This window comes from Eubalaena glacialis, chromosome 6 (genome assembly GCF_028564815.1).
Source record: "Eubalaena glacialis isolate mEubGla1 chromosome 6, mEubGla1.1.hap2.+ XY, whole genome shotgun sequence".
Classification (NCBI taxonomy): Eukaryota; Metazoa; Chordata; class Mammalia; order Artiodactyla; family Balaenidae; genus Eubalaena; species Eubalaena glacialis.
In genome coordinates, this window is record NC_083721.1 from 126,940,270 (window position 1) to 126,957,403 (window position 17,134).

At 34.2% G+C, this 17,134-nt stretch overlaps 1 protein-coding gene and 1 pseudogene across 2 annotated transcripts in view; one reads left to right on the top strand and one right to left on the bottom strand.

Annotated features, from left to right (window-relative positions):
• Positions 1-17,134, bottom strand: part of RASA2 (RAS p21 protein activator 2) — a 120,590-nt gene that overhangs the window by 22,808 nt on the left and 80,648 nt on the right. For both annotated transcript variants that reach the window (XM_061193609.1, XM_061193611.1), the window contains exons 10-17: positions 10,782-10,938; positions 10,266-10,414; positions 9,539-9,653; positions 9,036-9,110; positions 8,443-8,566; positions 6,007-6,113; positions 1,266-1,349; positions 755-832 (exon numbers count right to left, since the gene is read on the bottom strand). In XM_061193609.1, coding sequence (XP_061049592.1) covers positions 755-832; positions 1,266-1,349; positions 6,007-6,113; positions 8,443-8,566; positions 9,036-9,110; positions 9,539-9,653; positions 10,266-10,414; positions 10,782-10,938 — 889 coding nt within the window. The remainder of the gene's footprint in view (positions 1-754; positions 833-1,265; positions 1,350-6,006; positions 6,114-8,442; positions 8,567-9,035; positions 9,111-9,538; positions 9,654-10,265; positions 10,415-10,781; positions 10,939-17,134) is intronic.
• LOC133093671 (large ribosomal subunit protein uL22-like) lies at positions 14,502-15,072 on the top strand (annotated as a pseudogene).

Consider the following 17,134-nt stretch of genomic DNA (forward strand, 5'->3'; position numbering starts at 1 on the left):
ATGCTACATTTTGTTTGGGGTGATTCAGAACTAAAGACTCAAGAAATTAAAAATCTTCCCCAAACATTCTCAACTTCTAAGTATAGCAACTTTTGTTTGTTGCAGCTCTTTTGTTATGACCTTATATACTATAGACTTTTGTACATTTTAAATTAAAGTAACTTTCCTCAGGTTACTAACCACAAGCCTATATTGTTTATAAGATATTCAATAATTCATATATTTTCTCCAATGGCAATTAAGTGCCCACTATACATCAGATACCATTAAGTCTTTCCCCCTAGACCAGAGGTTCTTAATCAGAGGCAATTTTGTTCCTCAGGGGACTTTTGGCAATGTTTAGAGACATTTTTAGTTGTAAAAACTGGGAACATGCTTCTGGCATCTAATAGTAGAGGCCAGGGCTGCTGTACATTTTACAATGGACAAAAATGCCCCGCATAGTCAAGAATTGCCCAACCAAATTGTCAACAGTGCTGCTGTTAAGAAATCTTAACTCTAGATATTTGTAATTTGTGTTACTAAGACACTGGCAATAGTAGCTGTTGCTAAAACTCATTTAGGTATTTTCACAGCTGAAAAACCCATAGTTCTGTATGGGAGGAGAAATATAGTAAAAGACAGCCTTTTCATGTTTGATGGACAGGTTAAACTTTTTTTAAACTGGGGATTGATTCCTAAGAACAATATAAAATGTTATTTGCCTAATGCTATATGATAAGAAGTTAATATTTCCAGAGTAAAACAATCATACCTTTTTAACTGCCATAATATATCCTTCTTCTTGAAACATTTTGAAAAATTCACACATGAATGTTTCTTTGAAACTTGACTAAGAAAAAAACACATAGAATTTATATATGTTAAGTAGAGAACTAAGAATATAATTGACTGTATTTTTAAATTTAGGATTAGGGCCTAAAGGGATTCAATCGTATATTTCAAGAGAGTTATGGGGCTTGAGGCCGAAGATTTCTCTCAACAGCTGCTGGATGATTATGGCACAAAAAGATAAACAAAAGGCTTTTGCATCTGTTAACTAGACTCTCTACCCCATCTTAGACACATTAGTTTAAATGAAACTGTCTTCTGTAACAGGTGACTAAGACACAACATCTAAAAGACAACTATCGCATCTATACATATATATGTTTTTGGTTCTGCTTTGTTTTTAATTTGAAAGGGAGTAAAGTGAGGGAGAAGGGATCACAGGGTACAACAACATTTAGAAGTGTGAATACAGAGCAAAAGATGTAAAGACTTACCTTGCTTTTGGACAGACTCCCCCAGCTTCCCAAAGTTTGAATGGTTTTTGAGATGAGAGTTAATGTTCTAATTGTCTGTGGATCCTAAAGAATGTAGAAAAGACACAAAAAGTCTTGTTAGGTTTTCAAGAAATAGAATTTGTGTAAAAAGTAGAATAGAGTGAACAGGCTACTTTGCTCCAAAACAGTGACTCAAAAATGTTCATTCAGACCAGTTAAAATCTAGCTAAGGATTGGCACAATTCACTGAACTAAGGAATTAAGAGACTAAAGAAGCCACATGTAATTGACAGTTCCTCTCAAAGTAATTATATCTAATGACATGTTATACTTTCTTTTGAAAGCCATAATTTAATCAATATTAATATTTTTGGGGGGGGTACAGTATGGCAGATGGGATTACCTAAAAAATTGTATTCATTTTTGGAATGTCAATGGCATCTACTTTTTTCTACCATATGACTTAAAATGGCAGTTTCCAAATTTTCTTTTCAACCCACTTGTAAGCATATTCAATACTTTTATGGCTTCTGCAATCAATTCTTTTCACCATGGAAGCAAAGACCTAAATTCAACTTAGGAAATGAGAAGTCACTTAGTTTATGTAGGATCTTAGCAGAAGGTAACTATTTGAGTCTATTATCCAGGCCTATCTACCAGAAAGAAGTAAATATAAATAAAGTTGACTAAATAGTGCTCCCTAATGAATCCTTGCTGCTTCCTTTTATTTTTTAAATTGAGGTATAATTTACATACAATAAAATGAACAGATTTTAAATGTATATAGTCTGATGAGTTTCCACCAATCCATCCATTTGTATAACCAATTCCCTTATCACTATATAAAACATCTTTTTTGTTTTGGAGATTCAAATACCCATAATCTGCCATCAGAAGACATGTTCAAGGGCTTCCCTGGTGGCGCAGTGGTTAAGAATACACCTGCCAATGCAGGAGACACAGGTTTGAGCCCTGGTCCGGGAAGATCCCACATGCCACGGAGCAACTAAGCCCATGTGCCACAACTACTGAGCCTGTGCTCTAGAGCCCGTGCTCCGCAACAGGAGAAGCCACCGCAATGAGAAGCCTGCACACTGCAGCGAAGAGTAGCCCCCGCTCGCCACAACTAGAGAAAGTCCGCGCACAGCAATGAAGACCCAATGCGGCCCAAAATAAATAAATAAATAATTTTTAAAAAAAAGATTAAAAAGAATCAAAATAAAATAAAATTAAAATTAGAAAAGAAAAAGACATGTTCAAGAAAATTTAGATACAGAAATGCTTTAGTTTAGTGTTTGGTTGACATTCCTTAATATTTTACTATCCCCACACTGAAAATAGGCAGTGACTGTGAAGGTGAAGAGATGACCAGGATGTAAGGCAATTCTGGAAAAGAAGGAATATCTGAGACATGATCATTACGATATACTTGTGAAACAGTTACACACCTTAATTAAGGTTATTCAGAAATATTTTAGCTACAACATCCAGAAAATATTTTAGCTACAATATCTATAAAAGGTCCCTCCAATTCTCTGTCTTTGAAGAATATAAAATTCTTAACAATGTGCTAACAACCTGAATTTGAACTGAATTTCATCAAGACTTCCCTGTTCAAATTTGGTTTTGAAATCAATGTTTTAGCTCATTATTTTCCTGAACTGGAAAAAGTGAGCAAACCATATTTTACATAATTTCTGCATGTTAGAGGTTTGTTTACACCAATATGGCCCTCACTACTATTTGACAATCATATCATTTAGCTACTGCTGGTTCCCTAGTGTACTCTACAAAGAAGCTGTTCTAAATTTTCACCCTGCTACTATCTGCCATCATAATTTTTCATAGATGCCCAGGACCTTAGTCATCTGGCACCTAGTACACAGACTAGCACTAGCATATAGTAGATGCTATATTACATTTATTAAATTGAACTGAAATGTTGACTCTGTCACCCCAAAACAACATATCCTATCCTTTTTTCCTTATATTAAGCTGAACCATGTGAAATTGCTGTTGACTATTTTTGATCTACAAAAAAAACAAAACAATTTCATAGGATTCACCATGATACTTCAAAGGAGAAACTGTTCTTTCCCCCCGCAAGTTTATCCTATCACTTTTTCTTTTAAAGACACTCTTTCTGAATCATCCAGTATATTGATATATTAGTAAGTCCCCTTCTGTCTTTAATTTCTCCCTTTCTGTTGGTCTCTTCTCCTCTATTTAAACCATACATAGCTTTCCCCATTTTTGGAAAAGACATCATTTGATGAGCTCTCTCTCTGAGCTACCATCTTTCACCTATCAAACATTTACTGAGCACCTACTTGTCCTAGAAATTGTGCCATGTGCTTGGGATACACAAATTTGAAAAAGATCCAGCCCTTGCTGTTAAGGTATTGACAGTCCACATGCAGAGACAATAAATAGATGATTATAGAACAGTATGACAAGTGCCATGACAGAGAAAGCCCCAGGGTGCTACAGGCACATATAAGAGAGGAGCCTAACCCAGAGTGAAGGGTTAGAGAAGTCTGCCTTGGCTGAGTCTTGGAAGGAGCTATCAGTGAGAGACTAAGGGATAGGATGAGAAGGAAAGTTCAATCTTTCTTCTTCACTATGAAACTTCTCAAAAGAATGGTCTACCATGTCAATGTTAATATAACCCATATTTTAAAATTAGTGTTTTTCAAAAGAAGTATTTATTCATGTGTATATGCACACACACATGTACATGCTTGAATTTGCCCATGTCTTTTAGCAGCAGGGCAAGCTCACTTTTGATATATTTCCTAGGTAAAACTGCATTCACCTACTTATTCCTTCATCTTCTGCAATTGGATTTTCTTCTTTTCTACTCTACTAATATTCTCAAAATTCAAAGAACTTATAAATGTAAAATCTAACCACCTTTAATTGGTTCTCCTCCTCAACCACTCTGTAACTTTCAATACTAGTCTTGACAATGTCATCACCCTCAGGTCACTGGGATCATTCCTTGCTCTCAATTTCTATAGTACAGATTGTCTATACTCCTTACTTGGTACTAATCAGGTGCTAGTTTTAGGTTTATGTATGTAGTTTTAGATTATGTGTCTTATATATTTGCCTTATTTCCCCAATTAGAATGAAAGGTTCACTTAAAAGCAAACAGTAAAGTTATATGACAGTTTGAAGCAATCCTTCTGACATACTGATTGGAAAGATGACTTCAAATACAGAGTCTGTGGTTAGAAGGACTTTATTGTAACATCTGTTACAGGGATATGCAAATTCAAGTCTGAATATAAGGCAGGGTCACAAGCTCAGAGGTAGGAGTTCTGTTTATGTCCAGAATGTCATCAAGCTTTTGCTTCCCCTCAGTCCTGTACAGCTTCAGTAACACAGCCACAGAAAGGACAGCCCTGTGAACAAAAGGCACTGGCCCAATCCTCCGCTGTAGCTACTCAGAGACCATTTGTTCTTTGACAAGAAAATGTGTGTTGCTGCCACAGTAGCATGGTTTTACTCAGTTCTCAAAGTTAAATAAGTGGCCAATGTGTAGCTGTCAAGAGAAGCAGTGGCCGCAGAGCCCAGTTTAACTCCAAAACCTGTGTGTCTTCCCTACACTGTATTAGCGAGTTTCCTAAGGGCAGGGAGTGTCTTTTCCTCATCACTGCATCTCCAGTGCTGAGCACAGCATCTGATACACTGTAGGTGCTCAAACACCTGACTGCCTAAGAGGTAGGAAGGAACAGGGGTAAGCTTACAGCCTGGGAAGACTGAGTGGGTCAGTCAGTGAACTTTCTTAGTCCAGTTCAAATTGAGTGAGATCAAATCATAATTTATTAGTTGTGTGACCTTGGAGAAGTTCTTGAATTGTGGTTTTCTTATCTATAAATAAAGATGAGAATAGAATTTACCTCACAGGGTTACTGGGAGGACTAAGTAAGTTAGAACATATAAAGTACTTAGAAGAAGGCTTAGTACAAAGCAAGGACTAAATAAATGTTGGCTTTTATTATTATTATTTGTTATAAAAATCAGCAACAAAAACAATTAGATAAGATTATAAAATGTTTGGAACATAAAAGGTTAAAGAATTAGCAATAATACACTGTAGGAGAAGGAAACCGAAACAGCAAAAATAAGGAATTTTAAAATGTTAAGAAACATGTAAATCTCTGCAGTGCAGATTCATATTTAAGTAACTAAATATGACTTCAGAACAGAAAGATTATATGCCTTAAGTTTTAAATCTCATATATTTATATCATCATCTCAGGTGAACAAAATGTAAAAATATGGAGATACCAAACAAATTACATTCCAATGAAAGTTTCTACACCTTTCAGAAATGAGCCTCTTCAAATTTCTGTGAGATTTAAAGATACCTGCAAGATCAAACTAAACCTATAACTAATGAAAGAAAAAAAGAGACATCCCTGTATTATGGAAATTTACAAACATACAGAACAGCAGAGGAAAAAGATGATGAATCTTCTTTGTACCCATCACCAAGCTGCAGCTATTACCAACATAGTATTATTATTCATGTGCATATCTTTTAACAACAATAACAAAAAAACAGAATTTTCCACCTTCTCTGAAAGAATGAAATGGCTAAGAAAAATGCCCAGTAAATTTAAGTATCCGTTATAAGAAAACATAGCCAAGTGAAATTTGCCTGTTATTTTATCTTTTCTTATTTTAATAAAAATAAATTAAAATGGAATAAAGCTTTGAGAAGAACACTTACTGGATGATGAGGTCGCAAATGAAAAGTATGAGGTGATACTACCGCTACAGCAAAGAAACGAAGAAACACAAAGCTGCTCACTGCAGAATACTGAACATGAGGGTCATCTGCAGGAAAAAAATGGTGAAATGTCATGCACAAAAACACTGAATTAAAAAACGAAGATGACAAGGTAAAAAATATTGGAAAAACATGTAAATTAAATAGGAGATAAATATAATTTGTATAGTAAGAACTGAGTTGATGAAATGATAGTAATGGTTATGACTAAATTAAAGGAAAAAAATCCTATGACTAGAAAAAAATCTGCAAGAAATAATAAATAATAAAGAAAGTGAAAGACAAAGCTGCTAGGTTGTCAGAAATATTTTAATTTGGAAAAATACCTCTTTCCTCATCTGCAAGAAGAGACTCCTGAAATTACAACAACAAAAATAAAAGTAGTATCTAGCACTACCTAGTGGTAATACTGAATCCCCTAAGACTAAGACAGGCGATTGTCTTCAGTTTTAGGATACTGTTTCAATTTTCCCCTCAAAAATCTTGACAATATTAAAGGTTATGTAATAAAAACAGTTAGACAGAAATCTTTACTTTAAAAAAGCTACCAATATTCCCTATAAAAATGCAGATGAACTGAAGACAACTTGTGGCTTTGATCATTCAGCTACAGCTTTTGTTGCTGACTGGAGTCAACACTTAACGCAACAATCAATCAGATGGTACAGACGCAGGTGAGGGAAACAATGTCTGCATTTGGTCTGAGTTTTAACTCTTCTAAGTCACTCAGCAGGTGGTCACCCACAAGTCATTTAATGTGTAGTTCTTTAATAACACTTGCTTCCCATGACTGCCTCCCCACTCCCCACCCATCTTCCCAGGGCAGTAAGAACAAATGAGAAAATAATGAAAATACTTTATGAGAACAGAACTATCACTACTGGAGTCTACTGAGAATATCTAAGGCCAACAAAAAGATAGTTAAGGAAATATGTTTGCATTTATTAAAAAATCATAGGATGTGTTTTAGATTATTCACATAAACAAGAATTAAACAGCTAATGCATACTGAAGGCCAAATTCACTGGGTAGTGTAGAGTACGGTGATTAGTAGCATGCTTTGGAGTGGGCCGGGCCCAGGTGTGAGACCCTGCTTGCCTGCTGGCCATGTCACGGACCTTGGGCAAATTACTTGACTTCCCTAAACCTCAGTTTCATTAACTACTGAAGGGGAGCAGTTCCTATCTCATGTGGTGTTGTGTAGGTGAGAGGAGATAATTCGGGCCAGCACTGTGCCTGTTCACTAAGTCCTCAATGTGGTTATTATGATCTAACACACTATTTAAAAATATAATTTCAGTCGGCATTTCATCTTTCCATACTTTAATGTCTCTGCTCCCCTTATTTTCGTTACAAAGTCTAGATTTAGTATGCTTCTTTCAAGTTAACTGTTTACATTTTTACTATAATTAGCAAAGACATCTAGGGCTGAATTTATCTACATGTTAGTTAGACAACTCAACCCCACTTTAGCTTTGGGTAATTTAGTGGAGCAGCAGATAACTGCACACACCTGTGTGCACGTAACACACTTAAAAAAATATGATGAAATAGCAAAATCTCTTCAGATGGTTACAGAAATAAACTTACAGTTTCACACGGCTGGATAAGACTGATAATTTAAGCAGCTGCCTTACCTCCTTACCCTCCCCCCCATTACAGGCAGATCTGGAAAGACAGCCACAGTAAGTTTATTTACTTGTTAGAGATGCATATAATTAGAATAATTCCAAGTATTGACAATCAGAGATAGCAACTGTTAATTTAATTGAAATGTTTCTAAGCAAAGCCTTGACACAGGTGTTCTTGCAAAATTAAAGCATGCCAGATATTGATATATGTTACCTCAAAATTCTATGTATATTGCAACAGAGATGTTTCTAATGTCTAAAACCATTTTTGCAAAAACCTCTCATCACTAAAACCTTAGCATTCTCAAACTGTCAAATCTAGTCAGTTGTACAGAACTTAAAAATTCTCACTATTTTGAATGCATGCAAGTGGAAAAGGTAGTTGGTACAAATAACAAAGCTGTTTTTGTTTATCATATTTAACAGTTTCGTAAGCAGCTGGTATAAATATTTACTTATATACTGTTATGGTTCTAAATTTCTGCCTTTCTTAAAATTAGTGTTGATTTTGATTTGCTTGTATAAAGTTGCTATTATATTGAAATAAACAAGAGTATTCTGTTTTGAGATTACAAGAAAACTAAATCAGATGTTTCATTAAAAAGCTAGAACTATTTTGAAAAATGAAAGAAGACTATATTTAACAAACCATAAACACATTCACATAAACCAAATAGATAATAAATCTACAGAAAAATCAAGTATAGAAAAAAAATGGCGTATTTTAGTAAAACAAGGCACTTACTAGGAAATCTTTGAGTGGCCATTTGCCTTAGAGAATAAAAGATATCACACATTACAGTGGGGCAACTCATACTTGATTTTACAATTGTACTGAATAACTTGTCTACATAGTAGCGCAGATTCTCCTGTAGGATTTAAAAAGGTAAACATTAAGATTTTGACTTTTATACATCTTCAATAGCCTTTATGGGAAAAAATGCAGTGAAAATGAGATATATTAGGCAGTCACCATCTAGTATTCTAAAGCTTTGCTTCCCTTCTCTAAACGCACTCAGTTAAAGGACAATTGCATCCTGAACTCATTTAATGAATTAGATTTAGACTAGTTAGATATAAGAGGTGAATGTACGGAATAAAATTCATAAGAAGCAGCAGAGAATAAAATGATCCAAAGAGAAATGAGGGAAATAACATTCTAAAAACTAGACATAGGAAATGCTGCTAACAGTATGGGCATTATGCAAATAAAAGGCACTGCTTCCCTCCAAATAACATTACTACAACATAAGTGGGAGATAGGTATACCATTAAGACCAATTTTTTTTTTTTTTTAAGACCAATTTTAATGCAGTTATAAAGATAGCGAAGACTTACCTTATTATTTTCTACATTATCTCCCTCTTTCAATTTAATAGGATCAATTTCACAGGATTTTGAGGATTCACATATCTGGAAAATAGATTAATTTTTCATCTAATGCTCTTTTCTAAATAATTTGGCAAAATGAAAATAACTATTATTTTTCTGATCATACAATTATAAAAATTAAAACTGTAATGAAGTTTAAAACCCCCATCCAGAGATAATGTATACAATATGCCTAAAGAACTATATCAAAAAACATTTCTCATATATTTGAAACTCCAGCTAAAATAAACCTTATAACAAAGAAATAATTATGTAGAGTATACTACAAAGTGCCCTTCAAGTAAAAATCCATTGATGGAAAAGTAACTCATTTATTTTACTTCTAAAGTGTTCACCTGTGTTCTTTCAGTAATGTGTGAATGGATATATCATCCCCATCAGTAGATAACTTGACGAAAGAGATGCTATAATAAGGACAAACTATTAGTATCAGAGGTTATATTCTGTACCTCATCTAGAATAGGTTTTAATGTTACTTTCAGGTAGTGCCTTCCCACTATTTTCATCATCTCATCCAGACATCGGGTAGCCAAGGAATTTCCTCTAAAAATTGTGTTTGCATCTCTGAAATACAAATAGAAATAAGGTGAAACCAAGTGTAATAAACAAAGGCTGTAAAATCAATAATGAGGTATTCGACTTTGGTCATATACACAATTTTAGTAATTTTTACCAACCTGCTACAATTAGGATTTTCAAACTTACCAAAAACAAAAAAATAAGTTAGCAAAAAAAAGTAACCTATATTTGAACTACAAAAGTAGTGTGTGTCTAAAACAAGTGTTAGACTATGACAGGAACAGGAAGCCATCTGATTGCTTTTAATGTCACACATGGGCATATAAGGGTGCTACATAATGGATAAGGGGGAATAAACCCTTCTGTCCTGGTGTTTTATTTGTGACATGTGACTCATTACAATAAAGAAGCAAAGACTGGTAACAGGAAATTTTAACAATGAGTGAAAAAAATCTTTTAATTGTTAACTTTACTGTTGGTGGATACTGCTTGCTAACTTAAAGAACTGCCTTTTATTACTTGCTAAGCAGTTCTTTTAAGACCTCTATACAGAAAGGCTGGTCAATACAAAAGAACTGAGATTACAAAAACAATTTGGCAAATTAAGGTCCAATTTCAACAGCACATAATTAACATTTAATAAAATAGAACTCTTACTGTGTATCCTTCAAGTCTAATTCAGCTACTGCAGTGGCAAAAGGAACAAGTTTATCATGGTGGAGCAGCAGTCGTACAAGGGGCAAAACAGCATCATTTTTATCTCGACATATTTCACCCAAAATGTAAGCAGCTGAGGCAGATATCGGCTAGAATACAGAAAGGTAGAAAACAAGCACAAAATCAAAGAAGCATGATTAAATATTCAATCATTAGCCTTTAAAAAGTAATTCAAATATGTTAATTAATGATAACTGTTGTATAGAATAATATTTAATTTTCTAGGTTTTTATCAGAGATGAAATTTGGAGCAGATATTGGTATACAGTACTCTGGTTCAGAATATATATATATTTATATATATATACACATACATACAGAGTGTGTGTGTATATACATATATACACACGTATATATAGTTTTAATAAAACTTGATACTCTGAAATCTTTTCCTCATCATTTACAGAATTATTTTAGCCTTTCCATATTAAGTAGCACATAAGATTTTTAAAGTACCTGAACATCTGGTGATTTTAGCAGCAAAGTTTTCAAAGGACCATAGTACTCTGAAGGAAGCACATAGTCTTCTGTATAACATATATTTAATCGAAGGGATCCCAGGTCATCAGTTTTAGATGACTTGTTTCCGTTGTCTCTTGGTTGTAGCAAGTACCTAAAGTAAAAATAGAATCAATTCTATGCAATGGTAATGGGCATCAAAATTGGTGAGGTAAACAAACAGCTAAGCTATCAAAAAACTAAATCAAAAAAGTCAACTTAATATTTAATGTTAGGATAATTCATTAAATAGCAGAGTATTAATTTTCAGAGGCTTAATAGTGGCTGTCTATTGAACTAGAAAGCTAAAAATAGATTTTAATCCAGGAAAAAAAAGTATAGATAATACAAAAATCAAGATCTCAAAAGGACTGAATAAGAGTCTGATTAGCTTGCAGGTTAGGAAAAAAATAATAAAAAATAAAACACAAAATCCAACATATTATCAAAAATAACTCTTTACCAACTAAATTTAAGAAAGACACATTTGGTTGAAATAGATAAGACATACTACAAGAAGGTATAAGTGATCTCATTTTAAAGTAAATCCTACATTGAAAAATTTGAACTCATTTTTTAAAAGTTAGTGATAGAAGGTTTATAAAGGATTTTTATATTATTAAAGGATTAACAGTGCAAATATATTGAAAATGTTTTTATTTGTAAAAATCAGATTTACATGAATTTTTTCAGGTAAGTAAAAGGCAAAAAATATATATGTAAAAAATAGAGGCAGCTTTAAATATTCCAAGGAAAGAGAAGTGTTTAAAAATCAAAAGAAGTTTGTAGGACCAAAACCAGAAATCTAAGTTATTTTTAAAGACTTTCTGTCATGGAAATTTAAAAATACATACAAAAGTAAAAAGAGTAGCATACTGAATGCCCATGTACCATCACCTAACTTCAATAATTATCAACTCAAGGCTATTCTTGTTTTAGCCATCTCTCTACTCACTCCTCCCATCCCACTCCTGCATTATTTTAAAACAATTTCCAGGTGTTTTATAATTTCATCTATAAATATTTAAGTATATATAACTATAAATATATATATAAACTTTTAAAAATCATTACTATCCAGTCAGTATGCAAATTCTCCCAAACTTAAACAGTTTTCTATATTCTATTCAAATCCAAGTTTTATAGATTGTAATTGGTTGATAGCTTAAGTTTCTTTTAACCTATAGATTCCCTCTAACCACTAAGAAATCAGGTAATTTATCTATACAATTTTCCAGGCTTGGGACTGTGTTAACTCTATCTCTGTGATGTCATTTAACATGTTCTTTTGTCTCCTCTGTATTTCCTGTAGTATTGTAGATAGATCTAGGGGCTTGGTTAGATTCAGATTTCATATTCTGGCAAGAATATTTCATTTAGAGTGTTGTATAGTCCCACCAAGAGGCACTAATGTCTGACTGTTTTCTCTTTTTGTGATATTAGCAATCACTGATGACCACTGCCGAGAGTCATTCATCTGCACAGGTTGCAAAATGATAACTATAATTCTATCATCCCTCCTTCACTCATTAGCTAGAATGCTTTGTATAAAGGAGTCAGTAGTTTTGATATTTACTTTTCATGTCTTCCCCTAATAGAATAACTTGTTTAAAAATAGAAGAGAGGGGGTTTTAATAGAATTCTAGCTTTCAGAAAGATATGATAAAGATATAAAAGAGAACTAGAGAATTAACCAAGCAAAATTTAAAAGATGAAGGAATGGTAATATAAGGAGAAGAAATTATACAGAAATTATATCACTACCCACAAAACAGGAATTCTTGTCTCAGAAGACCAACCTTCAGAACTTCTAGTCTCTGATTTGAGAAATAATGATTTAAAGAATTTGCCTATGGAAATAATTGGAAATAAGGCTATTAGCAAAGATGACTCTGAAGTGCCTCTAAGGGAAGTCTAGCTGGCTGATCCCCAAGCATCCTGATGTGGGCATCACTTTGGTCAATTTCCAACAATGCAGTGTATGTTCTGTAGCTTTGCAGACTCAGATACCTAGTTTTAACAGCACATCTCAAAGTGAACCTGAATTGCAATGACTGAGCACAGAGACTAATATATTTAAAACAGAAGGCCAATTACTAAATTTATGAAAAGAAATACTGTTGACCCTTGAACAACATGGGTTTGAACTTCACGGTTCCTGGAAGTAATCCCCCATGGATACCGAGGAAAGACTGTACAACAGTCAAATGGCAAAGAGACCCACACTTTTTTGTGACTAATACATTTTATTATGGAAATGTTAATTCACAAAAGTAGGGAGAAGAGTGATAATATTAGTAAGCAACACCCTCACCATCACCCCCATGCACTTATCACTTGGCTTCAACAATTATCACCATTTCCCATAGTGTTTCATCTACATCTCCTACTTCAACTAATACCTTTTTTTACCTGTTAATACAATTGTTTATGTTTGATCAATACATTTTTACCTATTGGTTAGCTATTTGGAAAGCCAAATTATTTATCAGAAGGTGCTGTGGTGAGTACAGAGACACAACACAGAGATCTAAGGAAATCTTAAGAATCTCTCAGCTAAGACAATTTTGCCAAGAAAAGAACAATACTTCTAGAACAGAATCCCCTTACCGCTTGACTGTGCTTGAATGGGCAGTAGCCACCCATGTTGGCCTCTTTGGGATACATTTTTATTCTGCCCCTTCTATTTTAACTCATGTTTTCCGTATACGGAAGGATAAAATTACTTGCGTTACAGTTAAAACCCGGCTCTGCCTCCCAGGGACTGCACCTACCCATCCTAAACAGTGTCCTCATACTCTAGTCAGGTTACAGACTCTGTTTTGGTTTGTTCTATAGAAATTATACTCAGAGGGAATCTCTAATTCCCTTATCTCCAAATTACTGGGGGAAGGAATATGCTTTATCCCTCTGGTACTCTCATAAAACTACAAAATACCCGCAAAATAGGTCTATAGTCCTAACATGGCACATTCTTTGCAGAGGGATTAGGGCAGTGTTATGCAGTTATTCATTTTTATGCATACACTGTTTTAGGATGCTCAGGAACTCCAGAAGGGCTGGCTCCTGCCACTCTTTTTAAACTTGTCTCCTTGGGTTTCTTTGGCAGGATAAGAAATTCCTATGGACAAAATACTTCACCCCTGTCTACTTGAACAAAATACAGAATTTCAAAATTGTCCTACCCATTCCTTGAAAAGATCATTTTTTTAAATGAGAAGGGACCTCTCACTCGATTTTCTTTTTAATAATATTTTATAAGCAAGGGACACTCAAATCTTTGCTGACAGCTTAAAACAGAAAATATTTTTGAGTTTTAAACATATTCAAAAATATTTATGCCAAAGTACAAATTTATTATGGTACATTGGTTAAGAGCACAAACTTTGGAGTCAAAGAGTTTGGTCCAAATCACAGCTGTATGACCTTGGGAAAACTGCTCATTCTCTCTGTGCTTGTTTTTACCTCTTAAATAATAATAATATTACCTCTTAAATAAGGGGTAATAATAGTATCTAACTGATTTAATCCCTAAGGAGGTTATATAAGTAAAGCACTTAGAATAGTGCCTTGTACACAGTAAATGTTATTTATAAAACATTTATATACATATAACTGTTACCACTTAAAATATATTAAATAGCTTTTCCGGTAAACGGCCTGAGCTAACCTCTAAAAATGGTTCGATATTCACTTGACCCAGAAAACCACAAAAAATCAGGCAAATCAAGAGGTTCAAATCTTCGTGTTCACTTTAAGAACACTCGTGAAACTGCCCCGGCCATTAAGTGTATGCATATCTGAAAAGCCACCAAGTATCTGAAGGATGTCACTTTACAGAAGCAATGTGTGCCATTCCATCATTACAATGGTGGAGTTCGTAGATGTGCCCCAGGCCAAACAGTGGGGCTGGACACAGGGTCGGAGGCCCAAAAAGAGTGCTGAATTTTTACTGCACATGTTCAAAAATGCAGAGAGTAATACTGAACTTAAGGGCTTAGATGTCGATTCTCTGGTCATTGAGCACATCCAGGTGAACAAAGCCCCCAAGATACGGCACAGGACTTACAGAGCTCATGGTCGGATCAACCCATACATGAGCTCTCCCTGCCACATTGAGATGATCCTCACAGAAAAAGAACAGATTGTTCCTAAACCAGAAGAGGAGGTTGCACAGAAGAAAAAGATATCCCAGAAGAAACTGAAGAAACAAAAACTTATGGCCCGGGAATAAATGCTGCAAAAAAATAAATGCAAGTAAAAGTTAAAAAACATATATATATAAAATAACTATACATAATGTCATTATTTATATAATTATGTACATGTAATTTATTATTTTAAAACACTGTTACAAATATCTCAATTTAAACAATCTAAAGGAGCCCTGGTGAATTAAGCAATCTTGTATGAATTAGAGCTAAAAAGAAAAACCTCAAGATTTGTTAAGTAGAGGATATCTGGTGTGTCTGAGGTCTAGGGATAAAAAAAAAAAAAAACCTCAAGTATATTTTCTTCAGTTTTTGAATGAAGTGTTTCAGTTTGAAAGAATAAGGAACAGGAAACAAAGAGAAGTTATCAACTGAAAGTGGCACTCAGTTGCTCACATGTATTTTTTTCATTCATAGTTAGACAAAAAAGCAATCCTAATGTTCTCAAGAGTCAGCAGTTTTGACAGCCCCTTAACAGAAAAAAAATCAGCGTTTGAAAAATTTTAACAAGGTCTGTGTAATTAAAATTGAGGTAGGCAGGCAAAAACTACAATTATTTGTGTATAATGCTGCCTAATCTGGAAAATAACTGTTCAGAGGCACCTTTACTAATACTTAAATGTTATTTCTGGTTCCAGAAAGATAATCATTATCAACAGAGTTTTACTAAAGATAGGAGATTAAAGATAGGTGCCAAAATTAGCAAACTAGAAAACCAACTCATCTTAAAGTAAATATTAATCTAGTTTTAAATTTGTATAAAGTGCTTATATTGAAAAAAACTCCAACCATGTGTTTTATTTACTACTTGAATCTTACTTTCAAAATTTTAAATTATAACATGAAAGGATGTTTGCATCTACTTTCTTAATGTTCATTTTGGATCATTTAGGAGGAAATTACTGTACCAGTGTGTACAATCACACAAAGGGTTTGCACATGTTAAGTTCTCTGACACTGATGTAACTGGTGAAATAAGACTGAACTAGATGATCACTAAGGTTCTCTTTATTTATACCATTACAAACCAATGGAATACTGGTACCAAAAAAAAAAAGATGCAGAAATTCTATATGTATTGATGTGGAATAATGGTGATGACAGCAGCAATAACTATAATGATGAGAGCCTGAGTTATACCCACGGTATACCCACTTGCAACTTACTTTACATGAAACCAATTCATCCTCTAACAACTTTGGGAGGCAGGTACTGTTTGTACTATCCCCATTTGATAGCCAAAGAAAGCAAAGGCATGCAGGTGGAACAACTTGTCCAAGGTCACCCAGGTAGTTAATGACAGAGTTGGGATTTGAACCAAGGCAGTTTCGTTCTGGAGTCCATACTCTTAACCACTATAAAAAGTCAACAAATACTTACTGAAGTTCTACTAAATTGAAAGTGAAAAAAAGTAAGGTACAGAATATGATACAGTATGTGTCCATTAAGGACCTAATTAAACTCAAAAGCTTCTGCACAGCAGAGGAAACCATAAACAAAATGAAAAGACAACCCACAGAATGGGAGAAAGTATTTGCAAACGATGAGACTGACAAAGGATCAGTCTCTGAAATTTACAAACAGCTCATGCAGCTCAATATCAAAAAAATAACCCAATCAAAAAATGGGCAGAAGACCTAACCAGACATTTCTCCAAAGAAGACATATGGATGGCCAAGAGGCACATGAAAAGATGCTCAACATCACTAATTCTTAGAGAAATCCAAATCGAAACTACGAGATATCACCTCACACCAGTGAGAATGGCCATCATCAAAAAATCTACAAACAATAAATGCTGGAGAGGGTGGAGAAAAGGGAACTCTCCTACACTGTTGGTGGGAATGTAAATTGGTACAGCCACTATGGAGAATATGGAGGTTCCTTAAACAACTAAAAATAGAGCTACCAGATGATCCAGCAATCCTACTCCTGGGCATATATCCAGAGAAAAACATGGTTCAAAAGGATATGTGCACCCCAATGTTCATTGCGGCACTGTTTACAATAGTCAAGACACGGAAGCAACCTAAATGTCCATTGACAGATGAATGGATAAAGAAGATGTGGTACATATATACAGTGGAATAGTACTCAGCC